This window comes from Galleria mellonella, unplaced genomic scaffold (genome assembly GCF_026898425.1).
Source record: "Galleria mellonella isolate WM207_F2 unplaced genomic scaffold, CSIRO_AGI_GalMel_v1 utg797, whole genome shotgun sequence".
NCBI lineage: Eukaryota > Metazoa > Arthropoda > Insecta > Lepidoptera > Pyralidae > Galleria > Galleria mellonella.
In genome coordinates this window covers 107,435-134,649 of record NW_026442156.1, presented here as the reverse complement: position 1 = coordinate 134,649, position 27,215 = coordinate 107,435, and the positions used below count along the sequence as shown (strand labels likewise).

The window sequence follows — 27,215 nt, the reverse complement described above, 5'->3', positions numbered from 1 at the left end:
CACATCGGTATATTTAATCTATTATTTTTTGTTTTTTTTAATTATATTACTATACTTAGTTTCTTCATTTATGGTACTGAGTGAGTCGCATAATTCTATAAATAAAGGTTTTCTTTACTTTTTCGGAACTGAAATCAAAATGTTAAATTGTAATTCCTTGTTCTTAGTGTACTACTTGATATTTTATACGGAATCTTAAAAACTGTACATAGTTATTTGCGGTCAGTTCTAAATTAAGTCGATATTTTCTATGTTTTTACCAATTTTAATTGTTTGCAAATTTAGGGAACTGTCACATGACATTTTTACATTACACGTGTGTGTGTGTGTTAGTGTAATTAGTTTTTGGTCTTTCCTCTGTTATTGCGTTTCCAGACAGTCAGTAAGTCCTATCATCATCACAATATCAACCGTTAACCAACCACTGCTAAATATAGGCCTCCTTCTTGGGGAGTTTTGTTAGTAGTTGCCACGTTTAGCAGGTGAGTTAGCAACCGCAATTAGGCTTTGGTGATATTTTAAAAGATGCTGCTTCGCATCCTTCGACGATTAAATGTCCATAGTCGCCTCTTACAACACACACAGTAAAGGAAGAGGTAGCCAAACTATAAGGTAGGTAAAAATCGAAGTGCAACGAGCAGGGAAGCAATCAGTTAATATCAATATCATTGTGCAAACACAAGTTAAATCGAAGTAACTCGTGTTGACACTCTGACAATCGTGCCCACCAATAGGCTTTTAGGTAAGTGAGTAAGTAAATAATCCTAACTTGTGTGAATATATAGAGATGTTTTTCTTGTAGAAACAATACTGTTAATTTTTTTTACTGGACTAAATGTTATTTTGCGAAAGTCCATATCATTGATTACTTAATTAGAATTATTTTATTTTATTCCATTACTTTTAGTATCTGTGCGACTGCCAACACTCGAAGATTAACTGTTATTATTATTACTAGAAGTTTTACAACCTTCCATATTAGCTATCAAGGTCCGACCGTCATTCTATTTACGCACGTTTCATGATATGTGTTTCACCTCTGAACGAGGCATCTCCAGACAAATTGCTGCTCAGAGCCTAGTGTTTACCGTTCGGTACCCAAACTGCGAATGATTCTTAAAATTGTGTAATTAGTTTATCAACTAATACAAAGTACTAAGTAAAGTAAATGAGTACGTTATACTCGTTTATCATCTGGCAGGATGTGTATATGAGAGTGAATGTTGTGTACTTAAAGGTTAAAGGAAATGGTAAGAAAGATTCACAAAAACAGTAATGATTGTTACTCTATTTTTAAGTGCTAATTTATATCGTTCCTGTAATGTCTGTAATTTTCATAAAGAAATTCTTAAATGGCTTATTTATGATAACTACCTATTAAACTAGATTGTATTTACATATATGGATTTTAATTGCACAATTATCTACACGTAAGTATGTACATAAACAGTTTTTGTGCCTAAACGTATAAAAATAGTATAAAAACAGATCATAAGTAATAAACCCGCTGTATATGGTGTGCCGAGAACAGCACGACAGTTCGAAATTCAGTGAGAGTGTTCATGACACTGGACATTTTTCTTCAAGGAACATAAGTCGAGATAAAAATACAATTTGTGGATTTTTCGTACTGAATCGTTTTTATGAAGAATATTTTTTAATAAAAAAAATATCTTCTTTCTTGGAAACGTTGTTAGTTATAACCTTTAGCTTTTAAAGTATATGAAAACAGAAAAATGTTCATGATTTTCTGAATAGAGTAGTCGGAAGTTTTTTGTCTATTATTGTTCTTATTTAGAGAGTAATAATTACGCTACTCATGTTTAGTATATTCGAATCGAAAGCGTAGGTGGAGTTATTTTATTTTAAACAGTTAAATAATTTATTTGTGTCTTTAATTAGCTTGCCAAAAATAAACTGTTTAAAAAATTCACCCAGTGTCACTTGAGATGATGTAAGGATTTTAGCGGGTTTTTTATGTATGATGATAGAATGGTAATCGCACTTACCTATCACTATATGCTGGTGAGGCATCAGTTATAGATGATAGGTGAGGACGAAAAGAAGTCTGTTAGCCCATCGTGATGAATTTTCCAAGAATTACTCACGATGGTTTTTAGGAGGAACGATTTCCTTAACAGTGGCTACCCTATGGTTCTAAATGTGTTCAGGCATTTAGAAGTTGTGGCGGAATAAAAACATACATACGCACTCCTTTTATAGGCAGTCGTGTAAAAATATCTTCCTCTTATGGGAACGTACATCTGCTTACGATGAAAAATGTATATAGGTAGGTTGACGTAGTATTGTTTATATAGATATAGTCTAAGATCCCGTCGCTGAATTCTGCCTACACAAGCAACCTTATTTTTGTTTTATAGAAAAAAGAATAAATTCCATTTACATTTAGAACCAATTCCCTGTAATTACAGCATCAACTTCTAGAATAAAAATTTAGATGCTGGCAACCTTTACTGCCAACCATTGCTAGCAATACATTCTATCAGGTCGACCTCTTCGTGGTTTCACTAGGAGATAACCGTGGCTAATTATTGTGGCATTTGTCATGATGGGCCAAATAACCCTCAACTATCATCTTTCTTTGGTGTTTCATCAGCTTATACAGATAGCGCAATCGGGGTTACCATTCCATTAAATAAATATTTTACCGTGTATAGAAAAGAATAAACTTCCATTTGTTGTTCCTTTTATTTAAAAGATGATAAGTTTACCAATTTATTAATTTATATTAGATAGATATCTATTTACACGCGGTAACCTTAGGTAGCGGCTAACAGAAAGGAAAACCTGAAACTCAGGTTCATTGTATTATATTTATGTATACTCATCTTTCATTTAACTTTCACACAAATGTTTTTTACTTGCATAAATCAGTTGCGGGATCTAAGACTAGTCGTAGAGTTTTGTCTGAGAATCAGCAATTCTTATGCATGAATTTAGACACACTACGGATATTGATTCTTTCTAAAGGTTAAGTTAGATAGTGCAACATTTTGTGAATCTAAGCAGGGCAACTATTTAATCCTTACGAATGGCTACATATGAGAGGCATTATAAGCATTCTAGTATCAATATTCTGTGATGGATTTGGCCATATGTAAATATATGTATATAGATAACAGTTTCTGTCAGTTGCGCTATAGGCCACAACACACCTGCAATTTCTCTGATGTTGCGAGTACCAATGGGCGGCGGTAATCACATACCATTGGGTGAGCCGCATGGTCGTTTGTCCCCTATATTACAAAAAAAGACCACTCTCAATATCTTTAATAGATAAAACAAAAAGATGAAAGTGAGTTCGTTCCGTTTTAGCGCTTCAATAAATTAATAAATCGTCACAAATTTTGATGTACATGTTTTGTACCTATACATGTTTCGGATGGAAAAGAAAATATACTATATTTGATCCCAGTCAATTTAAGGATTGACTATCCAGGTCATGAAGATAAACTATAAAAAAATTTGTTTATTGATAAATTTTTTTTGTAACTGTGTAGTAGCTGAGCCTGTCAAGTATGGGAAACAAACATCTAAGGTACAACATACACATAATTCAACAACCCAGGCAATGAAAAGCTAATTTTCTAAATTGGGTTAACTGAGAAGAACCCAGAATTTCATTACATACGTATATCACAGAGCCACGGACATTATTGATATCTAAAATGTAGAGTCTATTAAAGATTTTTTTAAATAATATGTAATATCATGCGTATGGAAATAAATGATACTTGTAAGTTTTCATCGAAGGTATATTTTTTGTTTTTAACGTAAATCTAGATGTACTCTGTAGGTATTATTAAATGTAATAAAGGTTATATGAAAGCTACTTTACAGCTTTCACACTTGTATGTAGCTATTAACTATATTACCGTGTATTAATTTTTATGTGTTATTTTTGCTCATTGGCCTACTTAAATGTGTGATTATATGGAAAATTTAATTGTACAATCCAGAAAAATAGTCATTAATAAATAATTTTAAACTTCTTTTTATTAAGTTTTCATAGGTTGAAATTTTGTTTATCAAATCTGGATTAGATTTAGTACAAGTGATCGTGAAATTACCAATAAAATAATATAAAACCTAACCTGTCTAAAACTGCATCGCTCCGAATATAACTAGAATTTCGTTATTTATAATTATTAGTACTCCGTCCTTCCAACTGTTATACAATTTGTGCAAAAACAAGGTTCATCTATATTTCAGTTGCTAAAAAGCTCTAAAGCTTCAGTAACGTAGCCTCAATTTGGCGCGCGTCAACCAATTACTAGAGTATAGTGTCGCCAACTTTCAGTAAAACGCCGTCATAAAGTGCGATATCCCGCTGCGAGAACTCTTTATTTTCCTATAAAAGCGTTTTATCCACGTATAAAAGCTTAAATCCGCGCGGAGCTTTCTCCCGGCGGCGAGTCGGCAAAAAGAGCATTAGCGGTGCCCCGCGAGCAACATGGCAGCGGACCGCCCCTGTGCGCCGTTGGCTGCCGCGCTCGCCCCGACACCCATTGGCCAGCGCCGCCTCCTGCCCACCGCGGCGCCAGCACGCTCCGCTCAGTCACTCTCCATACCTCGCCGAGTGTGTGTTGTGTACCCCGGCGCGCACCATCCACGCTACGAACGCGTACCACTCTCTCCACGCGACATCGTACTCGTAACTTGTAATTCATCGAACTCTCTAATGAAACATTCGTTCTAGTGAACTCTGAATTTTTTTGCGGTGTTTATTACATAGTGGTGCTACCTTTAACGAACAGGTGTCGTTTCCCCGGATGGTACTGAACTGATCCTTCTCTTCGTGTGTGCAACTGCATGATTAGACATTAGGGTTGTGTGGATTGAAGGCGATGCACTGGATGAGGCACCGCGTGCCGGGTAGACTCGATTGATCGTGGTGATCGCTTGGTACGTGTGATGTGCCGGGTGCGGTGACCGTCGCGGTGCGGTGCCGTCGAGCTGGGGGCGAGCGAGGTGCTGAGCGTGGGGCGGGGGTGGCGCGCCCCCGCGCTGGATGCGGTAGGAGGTGCGGCGGGCGGCGCGGGCCCCGCCGGCGGCGCCGTGGCGATGACGGTGCAGCGAGACGAGCGCGACGCGCGCGCACCCCGCACCAGGTTCATGATCACGGACATACTGCACGATGCCGCGCCGAGGGACCTCAGCGCGCACCGGGACTCCGACTCGGACAGGTCCGCGACCGACTCACCAGGTGAGGCTCACCGCACGTGCTGATGATCTAAAAGGCGTATGCAATTGTTCAAGTCAGTCAGAAGCAGGTATTCTGCGTTGATCTTGTATATAGTCCTTTACATTCCAAATACCAGTCAAACCTATCTTTAGTTCAGTCGTTTAAATTTGATTATGTAAAAAAATATAAATCTAAACATACCTTCACATTTGTACTATTAAAAGAGGTATTTCTAATAAATATCACTGGATACTCTGTATAAACGATACTGGAAAACAAGACTTGGAAGTGTAACTACGCATTTAACTTTAATCTTTATACGGTTACAATGGTTATATGAATTAATTTTGGGTTTCGAGACAGCAATAGGTATATGTATATATATAACCGCGACTATAACATTTTTGCCGACCGATATCACTGTGATAAACAGTAATTAATTCAGATAAATAAATATTTTTTAGGATTTAAGTTAGATACTATTATCTAAGAATTACTGACGGTAACGACACGGCGCTCACTAAAAATGTTTGCAAATGACAAGCCATAAATTTACACTTATATGTAAGAGCATGAAAATGAGTATTCCAAAAATAAATAGTTTTTACATACTGATAAAATAATATTTTAATATATAAAAGTTACTATATAAAAACTAAGATAGTTTACTAGGAAAAAAAATTATAATACAGATAATAGATTAGATTTACCTATTATAAAATTATGTATTGATATTTAAAACATAATTATGTCTAATTGGATGATTGAAAAACTGTGTCTGCTATTTTATTACAAAGATAGATAATCTAACGTACAAAAACATTAAAATGTTTACTACGAGTGTGCCGTAGCACTTAAGGAAAGACATCAACGAAAATGCATCGCGTGCGCTTTCGTCTTCGAGATTTATGTTTGAATAATTTTGAATACTCAATCAGCTAGTTTAAACGCTATTTCGTCTTAATTTAACTGTTCAATATATTTGTATGTTTATATGTAAATAAGTCGTAAATAAACGTTTTAAAGATACAAGCTGTTTTCTCTGATGGACAGTACGTTTTTACAATTGCTTGTCATCACATAATTTTTATAAAAGTAAAATTGTACCACACGTACATAGTTAATTTTGGAATTGATATAATATTTCGAGGTAGGTTTACATGTACTACATTTTATTATATAATACAATTAGTGTAGCTACTAATTGTATTAGATTCTTATAAGAATATAGCTTTATTTATAACTTGTTATTATGTTTTGATCGGTATGTGTGTACTGGCCGGAATTTAAATATTTAAGTCTTAATTAATTTATTAATTTTATAGTAATTATTTAAGCTATTAAGATGCCAAGAGGTAAACAAATAAACTAACTCACTTTCACATTTATAATATTAAATAAAGATTAGCTATAACTCTTGACTTTAATCGCGTTAATTAGTATAAAAATAAAACTATAAAAAATCAATTATTATTTGTTAATTGAGAATATAGTCCATCTATGGCGTTATAAGTTACAAATACTTACATATACATATTCAAATAGATATAAATAATTTAAAATAAAAATATTTCGATTTAAGAATACTGAAAAAAAAAAGTTTTTTAATATAAGAAAATAGTACAAAAGGTAAAATTGATGCTTTATCTTGCAATCAACTTTGGAACAAGAATGCGGTACTTAATCGATAAAAATGTCTAAAAATACCACAACCTATATGCAGTAATAAAAAATACATTACCTTTATTAATTAAATAAAAAAATAGTTTAAATGATAGATAATTGATTTAAGAACAATGTAAGATAACAGTATAATAAATAATTAAAGTCCACAATAAATTAGTCATAAACGTGTCCACATTGTTTAAAGATGTTAACCTTTTTATTATGTGAACAAATCTTGAACAAAATTGTTATTCTCGGAACAATTTTGTGCTGGGAATTGTGCCAATTACAATAGGGTATGCAGTCACGCGATATTATATAAAAATTACTAAGAGCTAATCTGATTGGTCCTCTTTCATGAATAGGAGCTACAATTTCAATTAAATAGAAACTAATGTATAAAAATTGGGTTATCTTAAATAAGCTCAATAATTTATAAGTATATTGTTTCCTTTTTTATTTTAAACAAATTTTGTTATTCTTAAAAATATTTGTGCCTATTAGCATTTGTATTTATTGTATATTTTCAACTAAGTTTATAGAATTATTAGTTTTATTTCTGGTTTTTAAGCAATAGGTATCAATTTTAATACAATTCAATTCAATTTATTTATTCTCTACAATACTGCATTGTGTTGAATATTTTTTATATAAACTTATTAAAAATGGATGTAAAGTATTATGCCGAGGATATTTTTTTTATTAATAGATGAGATAGGTTTTAGGGTCTTGAGCCACCCACCCACTCTCACACTGACATATGTAGCGAAGAATATGTTTTTTCATTTATGTTCTTAAATAAATGGCTTTATATAAAATATTGGTATTTTGTGAAGAATCCTTTTATAGGTAAGATACAAATACGCTTTTTATCTCTTATTTTAAAATCGAGCTGTTTTATTATATTAGCAATGATCATAATGGAGTTTATTCGTCTTTTTTAAATGATTCAAGATATAAAAACATTTTATAGGTCAAGGTAATAAATAAACAGGTTCTAAGTTATTCATAGAATATCAATAAAATAGAATTAATACAAATTATGTGCAGTTTGACAACTAATATTTTTAAGTGATACCTATGTATTTTTTTTATTTACATATTTATTCATTTATTTCTTTATCATTTACAAATTAAATAAATTAGATAGATATAATTTATTTTTCAGTTAGATACTATTAAGTAAGTACCTATTATATTACTATAATCAATATGTACTTAATAGCAAGAGATTTAATTGTCACAATTGTAATTACTATTTTTTTTACGGACAATAGACCTACTTGTTATTTTCTGTTATTGTTATCGCTTCATAGGTCGAAGATCCATCTTTTGTGTTATTACAAATTGGACTGTAATACTATTATAACATTGGACTGACTCTTTATTGATCGACACTTCGAATTGGAACCCAAAATAGCTAAGACAATGTTACCTGTCCGGACGAATCATATGATAATCATAGCACTAACGATTTTTACTTATAACTAGCGGCCCGGCCCAGCGTCGCACGGGTGAACATTTTTACATTTTAAAAAGTGGCCATTAAGGCTGCACACGCGACGGAAGCTTAAACATTTCCCTTCACTGCTCTGCTCCTATTGATCGTAGCGTGATGAAAAGTATACTATAACCTGCCCAGGACTATGAAGAATAATTGTACCAAGTTTCGTTAAAATCCGTCGAGTAGTTTTTGTTTCTATAACAAATATACAGACAGACATAAAAATTTTACTGATTGAATTTTTGGCATCAGTATCGATCACTAATCACCTCCTGATAGTTATTTTAGAAATATATTTCATGTACAGAATTGACCTCTCTACAGATTTATTATAAGTATAGATTTGCAAAGTTGTTTCGATTACTATAAATAACAAAGTAAAATTATAATTAACTATCTTTTTGCTCGCAACTTCATAGGTACGTGCGGATTTTAAATGTAGTAAAATTAATAAAATAGATCATTTCTATATAATCACAATTATCATATCAGCCTTGAACTGTCCACTGCTGTACATAAGCCTCTCTTTTGGGTGGATTTGCCATTAGTTACTACATTTGGCCGGTGGATTAGCAACCGCAGTTAGACTTTGGAGATGTTTTAAGAGGGACGCTGCTGCCCATCTCTCGCCTTCCTTTCGTCGCCTTTTACGACACCCACGGGAAAGGAAGCGGTGATCTATGCCATAATCATTTCTTTTCTATTGGCATATCAGAATAAAACATACACCAGTTTTTAAGTTAGACCTTCAAGAAGATATGAGTGGCGTGATGTCAGAATAAACATACAGACAAATAGACAAAGTTTATAATATTTTTTGTTTTGGCTTCTACTGTTCCTTCACTATTTTTTTTTAAATATCTTCCGTGTATAATCATCGTGTTGTTACAATTTTATTATATTAGTAAGGCATAATAATAAATGGCAATTGTCTTAAAACATTTAATACAGGAGTGTTTAATTTCTTTTAATATCATAATATGAAAATTTTATAAATACCCATATGATATAAATATAAAGGGGCACTGACCACATACTTTACAAGTAATTGTAATTAACTTTAAAACATAACATAGAAATATAAATGTGATAATATAAACACTCACAATGTGTAAATAAATACATATGTATAAATATGAATAAGTATGAATACATAAAGGTGTATATTGATTATTGCAAAGAATTGGAAGGTTCTATCTGTTATTGCATATAAAATAAATATTGACTTCAAATACACTAAAAATATTAACAGTTTTTAAGTTACTTATATTTGTATTATACTGAAATAGATGTTATCTTGCGGAAGTCCATATCACTTGTTATTTGATTAGAATTATTTTGTATAACTCCGCTACCATTAGTGTATGTGTGACCATCACTATCATTACTACCAGAAGCATCTACAACCTTCCCATATTGTTTGTTTGTTTTCAAAAGTTCTTTATTTATCATAAGTGATTACAAATATAATAAATTCCAGTGTACGTAAGCCTAGAATTTACAATCAGCCATAAATCGTTTGGCGAGTAATATACACTCCTTTGAACATTAAAAATAGAGATACAAGTATCTATAATTCTACACAACATAAAACAACTTACATTACATGATGTAACTTATTAATTATAATCATAAAATAAATACAAAATGCACATATTTGTAAATTATGCATTATAACAAAAATCATACAATTATTTTAGGAGGATATATTAACCTTCCCATATTAGCCCTCACTTCACACATATACTAATGGCGGCGAAATTAATCAAAATAATTCTAATCAAATAACTTAGATATGTAATGGATAAAAATTAGCAATTATCGATGTTTTAATCATTTATAAATTTCATCGCTTATACATATAACACAATTTTATTTAATTTTACATCTGGCTCAAAAGATATCTCTGCAATCCAACGCGGAAAGTGTCATGGGGACCTTTGGGTCGGGTACGGATCATGAATGGGACTGATATTTTTTTTTTTTGCGATTCTGTGAAATTATTAGTTTTTATGTTCAGGTGTTATTGTAAAATCTTTATTGTATTGAATTAATTATGTATTGTGTAGAATTGTATGAATTAAAAATATTAATTTATCTGTAATAATTAAGTAATACATAACTTGTTTTTAATAATAGTAATAAAATTGTGTTATATGTATAAGCAATGAATAAAAACATGTTTATAAAATAGAAATTATAATTCAAAGATAAATTCATTCGACGTCGATGTTTACGTCATCGTCAGGACATCTTTGAAACCTGTCTAAGCATTGAATGTAATTTTTCGACCTTGCCGTGTCGCAGTACCGATGCAACTCGATCCCAAATGGGTTTTTGTCACAACTGTCCTGTCGGATGCGTTCAACTGGGACTAATTCGAAATGACTTGAGACATCGTTTATTTATTTTTTTATAGTATTACGCGAGTAACAATATGCTGTATTTTTAATTGTATATTAATATGAGACTTATTTGGAAAGTTTTAAATACTACATAATTATTATTATTAAGATAGTTGGAAGTGGATAGAAGAGGCTATGCCCAATAGTGTATAAATACGAATATAGAAAAAAAAAATATCATAATAGGTCATATCACAAGTTCGATGCTTATACAAGACGGCGTGATCTATGGCTATCTAAACTTCATAAAGAGGTGAACCCAGAGCGGTATGTTCTGTTTTCGAATGATCATAATTAGATATTATTTTTAAAACTTATGTTAATTTTTTAATGATATCTATGTATATGTATAACGGTAAAAATTTAAACAGTAACTTCATAAAATTTCCCGTTACACATATATATAAACATAGTCATAATTTGAGTTATATAATTCTCTACAAGCTCAAGAGAGGGGACTTTTTTAATGGGTGAAAATGTAATGATAATTCCGCCTACGCTATCGGTTTACGCGAGCGGATTACCAGTGAGAGATGAGTTTCGCCTATTTATATATGCAAGTCAGTTAATCTATCGTGATGGGTTCTGTAAGAAATATCACGATAGTTTCCAGGGAAACCGCGTGAAGGTCGACCTGACAGAGTATATATCCTAATAACTATAATTACTAGCAACCGGGCTGTTAGACCCCATTACAAGAGAAAGAAGTTGCCATATTGTATGGAGTTATAAGTACCTATTACGGTTACATATTATTATAAAATATATTTTCATATTAACCAGAGGGAGACTTTGTACAAAAGTCGATTGCTTGGGCACCTCTGTCCCATTCGTGTTTCAACCGTGAAACAGTTGTGTTTGTATGGCTGTGTTTCGGTTTGAAGGGTGGGATATGGCGTGAATTTACTGGGTACAGAGAAATAACACCTGAGTCCTCAGGAATGGCAACGCATGGGGGGTATCATGGGCAAAACAGTATACTCTGTTATTTCCATGGCACTGCTCATGTCTATAGGCGACGGTTACCACTTTCCATCAGGTGGGCCGTCAGCTTGTTTGCTATTCTAAGTTGTATAAAAAAAAATTAAGGATGAAATAATAATGAAAGTATTAATAATAATTCAGATTTTTAATATTTTTAATATTTCTATTATCCTTCATATTACAGATCTCAACGATGCACCTACTTGCCTGTTAGCCTGTGTGAATTTCTGTCCGTAAAAAAATATAATTGCATCTCATAATGTATACATGAATAATTAAATTTCCTTTTTATAATAAAAAAATAAATCTAGCTACATATTATCATCGTACATTAAACCTAACTTAATCATATATATATATGAATATATACAAGTGACTGTTATCGCTTTCCATCAGACCATTGCTTCTATTTCATAATTTCATAAAATGCTTTTTTACAGTACTTATTTAGATTAAAATAACTTGTAAATGTGTAAAATTTATTATTTATAAGAACAATTTTTGGAATAATCTATAACATATATTTGTGTCACAATCTATGCCAGTAGTAGGACTTGATATAAACCACAGATAAAACATTTTAATAACTGCCACTGTTTCGTTATCTATAAATATTATGCATGCGATGATAGTGTATATATAATATTTGATAAATTAAATAGCATATACGTACATCGAAATTTGGCAAAGTAGAATTTTTAATATTTCTAAACGACTATTTATAAAGTGATGATAGCGAAAGAAAACGTCCAATATAGTAATTACAAAATAGAAAGCCCATAAATGTACCCTACTAAAAATTTCATTTGTAAATATCTTTTATTACCACCAAAATTCAGAATACCATCTAATTTCAATGATATAGTTTAATAGAAATCTTATAGCTTGTTTATCTTAATAGTTTTCTATCAGAGTTGTTAAATATTCAGAATATTGAAAACGTGATAAATAAATTTGACTTTGTTTTTAAAAAGTGACAGATAAATTTGACATGCCATACTTCACTATAAATGATCTTAATGAAATACATTAATTAATAGTTCATGTAGTAAGAATTTAGTTTGAATTAATTTGATGTTTTAATATGAGGCTTACACTATGTTTTCATCAAATACATCGTATATTAACATAATTCGTGTGTATATTGTATGAACATGATAAATACACAAAAAATATGTATATTAAGTTTTATACCTGTTATGATATATAAACAAAATATGTTTTTTTCTTGTTTAGATATAAAAAAAATTATAGGTAACGAATAGGTACATATCGCAAACAATACATGATTTGCAAGTTTACGACATGTATTTATAATATACTTAATAGCTACTGCAAGGTGTTATTAGTACTAATTATCAATGCGTGTGATTAAAGAAAAAAATTGCGATTATTTTTAACATATAACATAACATAAGGACCAGAATATCATTTCTAAGGGTTGACAAGAAGATTAGAAAACAAGCAGTAGACAGCAGCAGTATATTAGAATATAAGATAAACAATGAAACATAATAACAATAGAATGAAAATGACAGATTTACGAAACAAATTATAAAATTTTAATTACTAAAAAGAAATATAAAGTAAAAAAAAGTCTACGTTGTGGACATGATCCCTTTAATAGTGAAATATTTTGTTAGTTATGTGACTGCGAATTCCCGAGTGAAACCGGAAACAATAGGTTGGTGTCGTTATTCCAGTTTTGAAAGTCTGATATGTTAAAAGCATACATGGCAGCATTGTATATGAAATTAATTCAAACTTAGGCAGTGTAATCTCGGCTCAATTATAATTCCTCATTAATTTTAATTCAGCCGAGCTCGGAACTAATTAGTGTATTCTTAGACAAATGCCTCTTATCATGATTAACATATACAAGTATAATTGGATTTTTTATATTATATTGAATTTTATAGTTTAAAATAAACAGCTGACTATACGCAACAATAAATGAAGTTATAAATTTTAAATCAGAGCATAATTAGACATTTTAATACTGCTGCTAAAAAGTAAACTAATTAAAAATATATATAATAGGCATATAAAATGTTGTCGGTGTAAATTGTTCCCCGAACATTCTTTGAAACGAAAATGTTTTGAACATAAAAATAAATTAACAAATTTAGATATTTATAAGACTAAGTAATGTTTGAGTTTCGATAACATTATCCCATCGACGATTTAATAGACAAGCCGATAAACCCGAGGCGTTAAATAAATTAAATAATAAAACGTATAATGGCCGCGATAAATACAACCCGTTCGTAACACTCGACCCTCGAGATAACTAAGCCTTTATAAAACGGCCAAATTAATCCTGGCTGAAAGGACTCTCGGCGACACCACGACTCCACAAGGGAAAAATATAAAAAAAAATAACGTCATAATCAGCTTTTTGTCAAATGCCAGAATACGTTTGCTTTTTAAACTTAAATAGTTCACGGTAGATCAGTGTTCTCCATGACGGAGACGGTACAGCTTAGAGAACAATGTTCTTACTGATTACAATTACTGATACAATTTCGTAATATTGTAAAATAATAATTCAAGTTGTTATAATTTTTACATCCTCTTTGTGAAATGTTACAAAAAGGTGTAGATAGAACAGTGACTTCAACTTTTTCATCAGATCTCATAAAATGAGATATTATTAAAATCTGAAATGTGATTGCTTTTTAAAGATATTGATTGATAGTCGTAATTATTGATCGATAATATCTAATACACCTACTTTTAGAGACCTGTATCACTAGATATTAATTGCAGTATACGAATACGTATACGTAATACGTATACGAGTTATTAATTGCAGGTTACCTACTCTATTTTTTAATAATATGTACAAGTTAGCTTATGAATTTATCTTCCAGTTATTGTATGTAATATACGCAGGACGCAAATAAAACATCTTGTGTGTATCTAAATATATATTATACTAAGAATATTGCGATGAACTCGGTACTGTAGCAGTCTAACACACTGTCTTGCTTTTCGATGGTTGGAGGGTTAGATACCGCACAACACAAATATGAGTATGTGTTTGTTTTGCTTTGGGTGTTTTGTGTGTTGTATATATTTTTAAAAGAATTACACATATAAGTATCTATAATATGTTTATCTGTTATCTAGGGTCCATAATAGGTATATATAAACTCTGTTTAATTTGGTAATATTTTTTTATGCAACTTAGAATGACAAAAAAACTGATGGCCCACCTGATGGAAATTGGTAACCGTTGCCTATAGACATGAGCAGTACCATGGAGATAACAGAGTATACTATTCCGTCCATGATACCCCCCATGTGTTGCCATTCCTGAGGAATCAGGTGTTATTCTTCTGTACCCTGTAAATTCACTGCCATATCTCACCGACTAACGACTAATACCACGGTAGGTAGGTATATAGAATACTGTTAATAAACCAAATTCATTATAAAGATACCAGTAGGCTTGCTATGTTGGCTTCAAATATTTTCTGCGAAATATTGGCACTTGCCTGTGACTACCCTATAAGGAATTATAGATGTAATACCTATTAGTACCTACCTAATTACGTACATGTCTTACAATTTTGATAAGTACTAAATTAACTTTTAGTTCTTTTCTGAGACATATTAATTATATGTCTATAATATATCTCTATTGAAGTGAAACATGTACTTTCCTAAGTATATACTTGTTAGTTATTTTTAAGTTTTTAAATACATACTTTCCTAGACAACTTTCTATGTGCACCTAGTATTGTCTCGAGGTTAATACACATAAAAATAAGTTAAATACAACTTTTTATAAATGGTGGTTTAGTACGCAATGATACTACCTAGTTACCCATAACGTTAAATCTCAACTTTAAATACTACGTCATCGCTTCACTAAGCAGCTTAGCATACTTGGAACAGAGGTTGTCTTAATCAAACTAAAATGTACTTTATACTAATCAACTTTAATTCGAAGTTATCTTGATTTAATTCACCGCGTGACTTTTGGCATCGCGATAAGAACCAGAAAAAGGTGACAATTCTTTCATCGCATCGACATGATAAAATCAAAGTTTTTATTGTGACAATAAATAGATTATCATTGATATAAATAGGCCCAGTTTGAATTCCGTATAATGCGACTCCTATTCGCGGCTTTGTGTCGGATTTGACAGGCGATTCGAGCTGTGAAATTGGGTTCGATTTAAAATATAAAAGCTCGTCTCAAGATTGTGATTAAACTTTTTTTAAAGAGGATTATTTACAGTTTGTTTAGTTATAGTAATGTTTGAACTGTCAAGCAAGTAGTTTTATAATTTGAATCGAAACTCAATCCACGATTCACTCGGGAGTCCGAGTGATTCAGTCATCCGTGGATTGATATTTGATATGAAAACGATCCCTGTATTATGTTTAGAAATCTTTAACTATATGTGTGTGAATATAGCGTGTAATAGCGTTTGAGCGTTCACTTGAGTGGTTCCTAAAGATATATCGGAAAATGCATAATTTTTCATTCGATTTCACAACGATATGTCCGACGGAATGAGGTATGAACGATCCTCTCATCCGAATATTTTCGTTTACTATTTGTTTTTTATTTAAAAATTGTCATTAAATACTTATAAAATTCTACTTGTACTTGGTGAGTTTATTAATATAAGTAAAAAAAGGAAAAGAAAAAGAAAAAAAAGTCAAAAGAAAAGGGAAATATATAGATGAACATTTTTATGCAACTTGGAAATACAAACAAGCAGACCCTCTATTTAATACAAAGTGATAACTCTAAGTTCATGTGTTCCCGGCATAGAATTGGCCATCCCTTTTTTTCCTGTGAGTTTCGTATGAGGCTAAAGCAACTTAATGGTAGAGGGATGAGCAGCGGCATCCCTCTTAACACATCTCTAAAAGCTTCACTGTGGTTGCCAATCCGCTTGCCAAGCGTGGCAGCTACTGGCAAAACTCTCCTTATTGGGAAGGTTTATGTACAGCAGAAGGCAATTAACGGTAGAAATGATGACTACTTTTAGTAGACACTGTGAATTCACATTCGAGTTTAACGTATTTACCCTTCATGTATTTACAGTTAGAAAAAATTAATAAATTTATAAACGTTACATTATTTTTACATTATAATAAACAATTACTGATATACATATAAGCAGTTTATTAAATTACAATTTACATAGTAAATGGATGTAACGATTTCTTTAAATCGCAATTCATTGTGAACAATCGAGTTAATAACATGACTTTTCAAAGTAATTAGTGCCGTGGCAAAATGCTGCGCTCTTTTGTGTTCGCATCTACGAGCTCTGAAGTGAACGTAATCGATAATTATAGAGAACTTATCACAGATACAAACTGCTGGTTGAGCAATAGGTTTAACGCTAGCACAATTTACATATCCAACCAGTAATTGTTGGTACAAGCATCTTAAAAAGCTTGTTTTGTTACTGTAGATACATTTGTGTACATAAAGAATTATCAAACATACTCATTGTATCTACCTTTATAATAGATGAGTGGATAAGTAAGTATAAATAAAAATGTGTACTTAGTTTTGTGAATTTGTCTATCTGTAATAACTCATATATTTGATAGTCGAGAGAGAGTTTGAAGAGTTTTAAGATTCTCTTAAAACATCACCAAAGCCTAACTGTGATTGCCAACCCACTTGTCAAGCATGATAACTCCTGGCAAAACCACCCTATAGGGAGAGGCCTATATTCAACAGTAGACAGTCAATGACTGATACGACGACCCATTAAAGTCCCAATCTAATCCTAATTAATAGTATCGTGAACAGATGAAAAAGGAGGAGAATAGTAACCCATTTGGCTACGTAGTTTGGTGTGACTTATTATGAGTTTTCTTTTTTTATTATACTGGTACATGGTATATTACCAGTGCAAAAAAAAAGAAAATCTTGCAAAAAAGTTGAGTTGCAATAAATATATTTATACAAAGAAATATTTATTTAGACGACATAAAAAAATTGTTAGGTAAATATTATTATTGCACCTAATAAGCCAATCTGTTGCTGGTGTCTATGGTATGGTTGCACACTGTTATGCCACACAACATGAATGACATAACGTGCTCGAGTGCATTGTTGCCTGCGCCCGCGCAGCCGAGACGCTCTCACGGGCTCGCCACCCTCTATTGTGGATCAATTAATTAATTGCAAATTCACATTAAAGACAAATAGCTGATTGTTAGTTCACGGCATACCGACCAAATTAGTCAACTTTTTCTAAACGATTCTCGTCTATATAACAATGATATTATGGACTCATTTGTAATGCAAATGAAAAATTATCACGTTAATATCGTCTTTACAAAGTTGTTAATATTATACAAGGCAGCAATTGCAGACAAGAAGTAGGTACATTGGCCAATAAAGGCATTTTAAATTGTAAATTGTCTAAAGACTACTTAAGTAATAATATACATATATGAATATACGAAATATTTTCTGTTTAATACTCGTAATGCGCCCAAAATACGAATGCGAATACGTTCGTGTATACTTAGATTAATTTACAAAGTTACTATTATATTAGGTTTGTTCCAGTCAAGTGAATAGGTATATGATATATATCAAGGAATACTTATAGGCGAACTTTTATTTCCTAATAATACCTTAGATGTGAAAGTTTGTGCAATTATTTGGATAAATGCTCAACCGCCCTTTAACAGATTTGAATAAAAAGTAGTACTTACATAAATGGGTCACCTTATACCATAGGATTTTATCCTAATTAATATGGACAAAAGTACAGGACATAGCTAATATGAAATTGGATTATTTTTTTAAATTTTTAAGCTATAAAATGCCAAATATTATTATATATACATATATAGACTATTAATTATTGTCAGTGATTAACTACGTTAACATGGCACTCCCTTCAACTTTTTACTTCAATGTGTGTGATTATATACAGACGTAGTGCTCTGTTTGTGTTTGTGAGGTAGCGTCCTCGGCAATGCAATGGTCCGATCAGAGGAGTATTATATTCCTTGGTTGATTTTTTGTAAATATTTTTACTCACAAATTTTTAAGTTTTTGGTTTTTGGATGGGCACGTCATGTTTATTGGACAATCTATACGATAACATGAGTTAATGTCTTAGGTAGACTGATATTTACAGGATGGATTCGATATGATTATCATCGTTTTTAAAGGATTCTTCTAACAGGACAAATTCAAAATGGACATTTCTTCCAAAGAAACATAAGTTGAAAATTGATAATTAATTTTGAGCCTCCTATACTATATATACACTACTATACAATATGCATTGTAACTATTCAGTAATCAAGTTATTTTTTTTAATAGTTTTTAAATCACGTCTTTCGAAAAGAAAAGAACATTTAATATTTCTTTAAAAGAATTCTAATCATTTCGATATCAGCCTATAGATATTTAGTATGACTACAAATTGAACCCATAAGTGAAGTACAAGCCTGTAGTGTGTAGCCTTCCTTATTATTCTTGCATCGCTGCTCAGCAAGCGAACGTTACAGTAATTAGGCAAATTGTATAAACGGCACATTGGACCATTAGTAGCTCGCTGCCGGTTTAGATTTTAATTGCAATCAGATTAGATATATAATTTGATTTAGTGCAACTAACATTCCATATTTATGTAATACCATCAAATATAATGTTTTCGTAATTTTAGATGTTTGTATAAATAAATTTTATGTAGTAAATATAATGTTATAATGTTAAATATGCAGTGTAGTCCCGGCATAGAATGGGTCACCCCTTCTTTTCCCGTAGGTGTCTCAAAGGCGACTGAAGGTACTTAATGATCGAGGGATGGGTAACGGCGTCCTTCTTAAAACATTACCAAATCCTAAATGCGGTTGCCAAATACCACTCCGCTTGCCAAGCATGACAAATTACTGGCAAAGCCCTCCAATATGGGGAAGCCTCTGTTTGGCAGTGGACAGTTACAAGCTGACATGATTATAATTAAATGCATTATAATATTTCAAATATCTTATATCATGGGTGAAATAGTATACTCTGTTATGTCCATGGTACTGCTCATGTCTATAGGCGACGGTTACCACTTTCCATCAGGTGGGCCATCAGCTTGTTTGCCATATTAAGTTGTATAAAAAAAAATCTAAATAATTTAAATGGAAAGTGCAACCTACATGATTTGATTTGTTATTTATATTTATAAACTTTATTTTAAATACATACCTGCTAATATCAATGTTCTTAGGCTATTAAAAATAATAGATGATATTTTTTAGTTTCTAGAAACATTGAATGACAGATTGGTTTAGACACTGACTGACATATTGATACTAACTATATAAATCAAGAGTCTCTGTAAGAAATGTGTATAACTTGTAGTTCAAGAATAATTACTGAATTCCCTCTGGTAATTGATTTTGATCCATAACTTGCTCCCTAGTTTGGTTAACGTAGGTACCTATGACTAGTTAATCCTCAGAATTATAAAGACCTTAGATAAAGAGTCTCAAGATGACTGTATATTTATCGCCGCACCAAATTTTTAAATACTTTTACGAATTCTTTTAATGATGCGTTGGTTTCGTTACGTATAGGATTTCAGGATATTCAAAGGCTACTTTTCGCTCCTTAACTATGTTCGGCGTGGACAAGCGTAGGATTAACTCTAGTAATCAAGCTAAGATAAATAAGCCATTTCATGGAGATTACACGTACTAATATATTATACACTCCTCGCAAAAATTAAGGGAACATAAAAATTTTTGAAATTTTTGGGTGATATTCAACAGGCTGTATTTCAGTGAAAAATAATCGTACAGGAAATTTAAAAAAAGGGTTTTGAAGCTTAAAACCCTTAGTTTTCAGATTTTTTGGTGAAAAAATTTTTTGAGCTCCGGTTTCCATGCAATTCTTAAACAAAGCTGAAAATAATTTTTTTCTAAATTTTCTAGGTTTTGTTTTTCACTCTATGGGCATGGAAAAATTTTTTCGAGCTACTCCATTGTATAGGTCTCTTAGCGTGTTTATTCAGCTTCAAAAATCGCTTTGGATGGCTCAATTACGACCATTTGTCTCCGAGATATCGAACTTTGAATGCAAAAGCATCCTTTTCCATTCAACTGCTAATATCTCTGGAACTACTGGTCGCACAGCAAGCGGGCGCCGAGTTTCTTTATCTGCATAAAATTTTCTTGATTTTTTTCGATTTTTTTTTTGATAATGAATTTTTAAAAAACAAAAAATTGAGTAATAAGTGAAAAACAAATGAAATTATTGATTTTTGAATGGATTAGGGTGAGTTTAAGGGACAAAAACCTTGTTCCCTTATTTTTTCCAAAATTTCAATCAATTGGTCCGGGAAAAACCGTTGAACCGATCGCTCCAGGGATTTAGGGGGTTCTTTAAGGAACAATAGACTGTAAAATTTTCCTCAAACCTTAGCTTTCCCGCCCATATTAGCGAAGATACAGCCAAGTAACCAAAAAAGGAGAAAAAGTCACTTTTTTCCACTTTTTTCAATTCAATGTTAGAGGTGGAAAAAAAATTTTTTTTAACCTTTGACTGTGCTTAATTGGAAATTTTATGCAGATAAAAAAACTCGGCGCCCGCTTGCTGTGCGACCAGTAGTTCCAGAGATATTAGCAGTTGAATGGAAAAGGATGCTTTTGCATTCAAAGTTCGATATCTCGGAGACAAATGGTCGTAATTGAGCTATCCAAAGCGATTTTTGAAGCTGAATAAACACGCTAAGAGACCTATACAATGGAGTAGCTCGAAAAAATTTTTCCATGCCCATAGTGAAAAACGAAACCTAATATATATTTTCATTTGTTTAAGTTGCATGGAAACCGGAGCTCAAAAAATTTTTTCACCAAAAAATCTGAAAACTAGAGTTTTCAAGCTTTCTTTTTAAATTTCCTGTACGATTATTTTTCACTGAAATACAGCCTGTTGAAAATCACCCAAAAATTTCAAAAATTTTTATGTTCCCTTAATTTTTGCGAGGAGTGTAGTTCATAAGATCTTTCTATACATATGTACTTACATTTAATGGAAAACAAACTATAATGTTCTGTCATATAAACAATACATCTAATACGAATTCATGATCTCCCTACAATTGCAATGAATAGGCAATAAATATAATCAAAGTTAACATTATTTTTAATTATTCATATGTAATAGGATTCCCACTTGTGGGTATTTTTAAATAGGCAATTGTGAAATAACGAATTCACACCGTTGTGCTAAAACGTTCCAACAACTTGGACCCATTTGTAAATTTTTTTTCGCATTTAATTTTACGTTTATTTTTGCTATTTAAATCCTACAAGTAGAATGATAAATCAAGGCTAATACATAGGTAGGAATATATTAGATAGGTACCTATAACAGGATTAGTTGATAGAAACAGAACAACTTTTCTCAAGAAAAGTAGTAATCAACATTTAAATAAAAAATATATAATTTAGTTAATAAGTGTATTCGCTGGACCAATTTAAGTAATTTAGGAATTTGGATATGTTGACATGTAGTTACGTGTTAAGTTAGCTAGCTAGTCATGAACGAACTAACGAATGAAAACTCTTTATTGCTCCTTGGCAACAATGGCCTTCTCACGAAATAGCGACCTCTTCCAGGCAATCTTAATTTTAATGGTCCATCTGTGTAGCAAATTTCGCTGTTTCTGTTTACCAATTAAGCATGATTGAGTAGATACAAACATCCACTAAAATTCTCGTATCCTTACAAGTGTTTTTGTAATACTATCTAGTAATATAACTTTACAAACTTTCACATTTATAATTTATGTAAAATTTCTAAATATGTTCTTATACCTCTAATATATTTAGTAATGTAAGCTGTCAAGATGTAATTAACTTATATAAAACAGATATCTGTTAACCTTATCTTGCAAGGTTAAGCCGCTACAAAGTTATGATCATTTAATTAATTGACTAATTGCAATAAGAATCAACATAATCGCATATTAATGTTTATTTTACTGTTTAAATAATTGTACCTATAATTGCGTTTTAGATAAAAAATTAAAATAAAGCGTTATTATAGAATTTTGTAAAAAATATACCTCTAAAATAATATTTAATAAAAAATAAAATACTTCTAGTTTTTTGTGTGCACTATTTTAATACCATAATCAAGTTCTTATAATAGCGAAGTATTGTAAATTATTGGACTCTTTTAATACAATTCAGAAATATTTTATATAATTTTATTTAAAACTGTATGAATCACCATTTGCTGTCAATGCCATTTCCTTCTCCATTTATGACATTTAACTTTTTTTTATTGTAAATGAAGTGGTAGCTACTAAGTAGTAAGTTGGTGGGTACTAGTGAGGGCTGATAGTTGAGGATGAAGTTAGATCAGTTGGCCCAACGTGACAAATTTACCAGAAATAAACCTCAATGATTTCGTGACGGAACCCATGGAGGCTAAGAGTACTAACCAACAACAGTCAATAGCGTAGACGGGATTTCATTCAATTATCATTCGTTGAAACCCCCATTATAAATAATATTTTATCCTCTCTCGAGTTCTCTCCATTTCTCGATAAGAAACATATGACTATTTGATAATTTAAGATTTTGCCCGCCAAAAATTACATTTTATTTTTGATTTTCAATCTTATTAATTTTCAAATCAATCACATATGGCATATGGTATAGAATACGCTATTTGGCATGAAATGTTTAAAGTTGTGATGAGAAGTTATCATTATATTATTTTTATTACATTATTTTTTAAATGAATATGCAGAACTTAGCTATACATCGATTTAAGATCTGAAATCAAATCACTCCCTTAGTAGAAATATAGACATACTTCAAAATTATAAAAATAAAAATTCAGCAATAATCTCTCTTTTGCTTAGCTAATGTTGTGTATTATATTATTAAAAAATAATATTAGTATTATATTAGTAAAATAATAATAGGACAATCATGTCCATGTTGCTTCACAGTAATCATAATATACGATCTCCCACCAGTTCAAATAAATAGATGGTTTTACATTATCTTGTAGATTTTATCTTTTAAGTGAGTTTATGTCTGCTATCATGATTAGATGTTTAGACCGGTTGATGAGCAATTAAGACTAGATTGAAACTAATTTATATTATACTATGCCAATTATGTTACGACATGAGAGACTTAATATTCAATTAATGTCATCGTTCATCTCAATATACTTATTATAGTTGTGTGAAATATATTTCATTATTTTTATTAGCTTTTATATATGATTACATCCAAATGAACAGAATAATGTTAATGAGCATGAACAAAAGTAGACTATGTCCTTCTCCTTTCTAAATTATTACGTGTATGCCAATTTTTATGACGACTGATTAAGGCGCTAAGAAGTAACTAACAAGCAAATAAACAAAGGCACTTTCATATTAGCAAGGAATATTACAAAATGATTTTGACTTAAAATAAAAAAAAAAGTTTAAAATTTATGCTTGTAGTATCTACTTATATAATACTGTCAATATTAAATGTGATAATGATCCAATATACGGTTTGATGTCTGATTTTATCACAAACTCTATCAGGTCCTACCAGGGGTAGGTTATGCATAGGACATCAACAACAGATAAATTTCTTGTGAAAATATTTTTTTCTTCATGGCCACATAGTTTAATTGTGAACGCAACTCTTATAAAAAAAAAAAACGTTCTAGACAATTTACCTTTCCTATTCATTTCATAATAGCCTTTAACTGCCCACTAATGAACATAAGCCGTAGTTGCCACATTTGGCAGTTGGGTTGGCAAACGCAGTTATGCTTTGGAGATATTTTAAGAAGGACGCAAGTACAACAATGTTAACGCCCATTCGTTGTCAAAACGTGTACTATCATTTAAAATACCTGGAATAAGTTAAAAAATTAAACAAAATATTTAGGCAACTATAAGACTGGCTAGCGAAAAAAGTTCTGTAACAATTTTTATATAATATAAATCTTTACTACCCCACCACTATATTGGTATACACCGGATCGAATTATAAGTAATAATATATATATACTACTACAATTTGATTAACATCTTATTAATAAAGTGAGTTTATTTGTTTGTTACTTCTTGGTTTCACCGTGTTAATAGTTATTAATAACTAATAATATTATACATACATGAGTTACTTTCGGTCTCTGTCAATCAACACATAAAAATGTAATGATCACGCAGTCGAATTCGCGAGTTAAAACTAGTTAAAATGCTTACCAAAAATGAAGAATAAATACGACCATGATTTCATTAAATACGATTCTGTTGCATTTCGAGCTTACGAGAAAGGCTATGGACATGCTATAGCAGATAACAAAACAGAAAATTAAAAAGTAGACAAAAATAATACCTGGGCCTTACAATATTCATTTAATATTTAAATATGGAACCCAAATAAAATCATATTCAGAAAATACCCGCCAATTTTCGTAAAACATTTCGGCTACATTGTATGCACAGACAGGTACATTATTGTACCTACACTAATGACAATAATTTTCACGGTCGAGTAAGTGCAGCCGACAGTTGGTGGTTCGAGCTAATTATAATAAATTAACGGCGGTATACCCTAATGGGCCCCCAGTTATAATTACACTGGATATGCTAACTGCTAAAGGGACCCTTTAAAATCACCAGTTCCATTTTTTTCTTATTTGACCATTTATAATTTTTTTTTCTCACATGTCGTACGCATTGAGGAATTTGTTCTAAATTGAAATTGATTTCTGTCTGATTATGATGTTATCACAGGAAAATATGAAATAAAATGAATTTATTTCGCAAGAATGTACCTAGATGAATTTTGGATAAAAGTGATGGATACCTTATACATTCTGCTTCTGAGAAAGAGTACAAATATTTGATCATTTTTTAAACTACATAAGTGCATGCTTTTACTTTTAATTACAAATATTATTCTTTATATTACTTTCAGATTACAATTGCATTATTTTTATAATTTTACATTTATGTCATTATTAACAAGTAGGTACCTGTATAACAGTTGTCTAAGTAGATAATATTACTAAAATGTTTAAATAAATTTAACACAGCATTTGTAATTATTCTTCGTTTATCACATTATATGTAACTATGTAAGTACGAATATATATAATAATATATCAGTTCTTAATTTAAATTATTTTTTATATTAAATATTCGTTAATACCATAAAATCTCTTACATAACATCTTACATAAGCTTAATTAATCCTTATGTTTACGTTTAAATAATGTGTGAGTTGTCACTTCTCTGATATCTTTTGGTAGACATATACTTTAATAACTATGTAATACAGTACGATTTCTTATTATATAAATCTATCCAAGATATTGGTATATATAATTTGTCGTTATGTCTAGTTATACGTTCTGTGGAGTCTGACTTTTTTTTAAATAGCTAGAATGTTCACTTACTAAAATTTCATCGGAATTTTATGTACACGTTTTAAATATAATTTAAATAGGAGTTCATATTTTATCGAAATTAGTTGAGAGATTAAGCACATGCTTTACTTATTATTTATGCATTGTCTATTGACCTCATTACAAAAAAAAAATTGATATAAAAAGCGGACTTCATTCATCATTCCTATAAAATTATTAGAATAGCTATATCAGTATTCTTACATGACTGCTCCATATAACAGAACGTGTAGTAAGTAGGTACATGGGTGGCAAACCACAACCGCGGTCGCTCCAACACTCGACTGCACTAATTCCTCGCACATTATACTCATAATCCTGTCATCCTTTGTTTTATACGTCAACCTAAATAATAAACTTTTTGACTTTATCTAGATTAAAATTGATATTTTTTGTGCCCTTATATCTATATCACATATTATCACTAACAAAATCACATACAACTTGTTTATAATAGTAAGATGAAGGCTATATTGGATTTCATACTGTAACCAAAATTTAGTGACAGAAGATTGTTAGTAACAGGCCCATTGCTAACAATTCCTTTTTTATATAAATATGAATAAATATAGAACAAATTTTATTATAAAGATTATTTTGTCCTTACTTTGTAATTATTGTTGCATGTCAGTAATAACAAAATGTTTGACTAACTTTTATAATATCTACTTTTTGTATCACATTTTAGCAACAAATTTAATTCATCAATGTCCTGATATCTCGACTTCCACGTGGTTCTCGTCCAAATCATTTAGTTAATTTCTGGTTAATTAATTATTTAATAGTCAACTGACTCCACTTTATTGTCACCTATCATCATTCCTTTATATCCCAGCAGTATCTAAGTAATAATGCAGGCGGAGTAACTATTACATTTTCATCCCACAAAAAACAGGTGGGGAAGAGAAGTTGGGGAAAAAAAGAGAACAGTCGACAAAATATTATTAGTAATGTACCATTTTTAACAATATTCTATCAGGTCGATCTCCATGCAGTGCCCCCGGATAC

General features: G+C 31.1%; 1 protein-coding gene across 1 annotated transcript in view; it reads left to right on the top strand.

The window, feature by feature from the left end:
* Positions 1 to 4,476: 4,476 nt before the first annotated feature.
* Positions 4,477 to 27,215, top strand: part of LOC113522941 (homeobox protein B-H1-like) — a 40,867-nt gene continuing 18,128 nt past the window's right edge. The window contains exon 1 of the mRNA XM_052901761.1: positions 4,477 to 5,227. Coding sequence (XP_052757721.1) covers positions 5,086 to 5,227 — 142 coding nt within the window. The 5' untranslated portion in view covers positions 4,477 to 5,085. The remainder of the gene's footprint in view (positions 5,228 to 27,215) is intronic.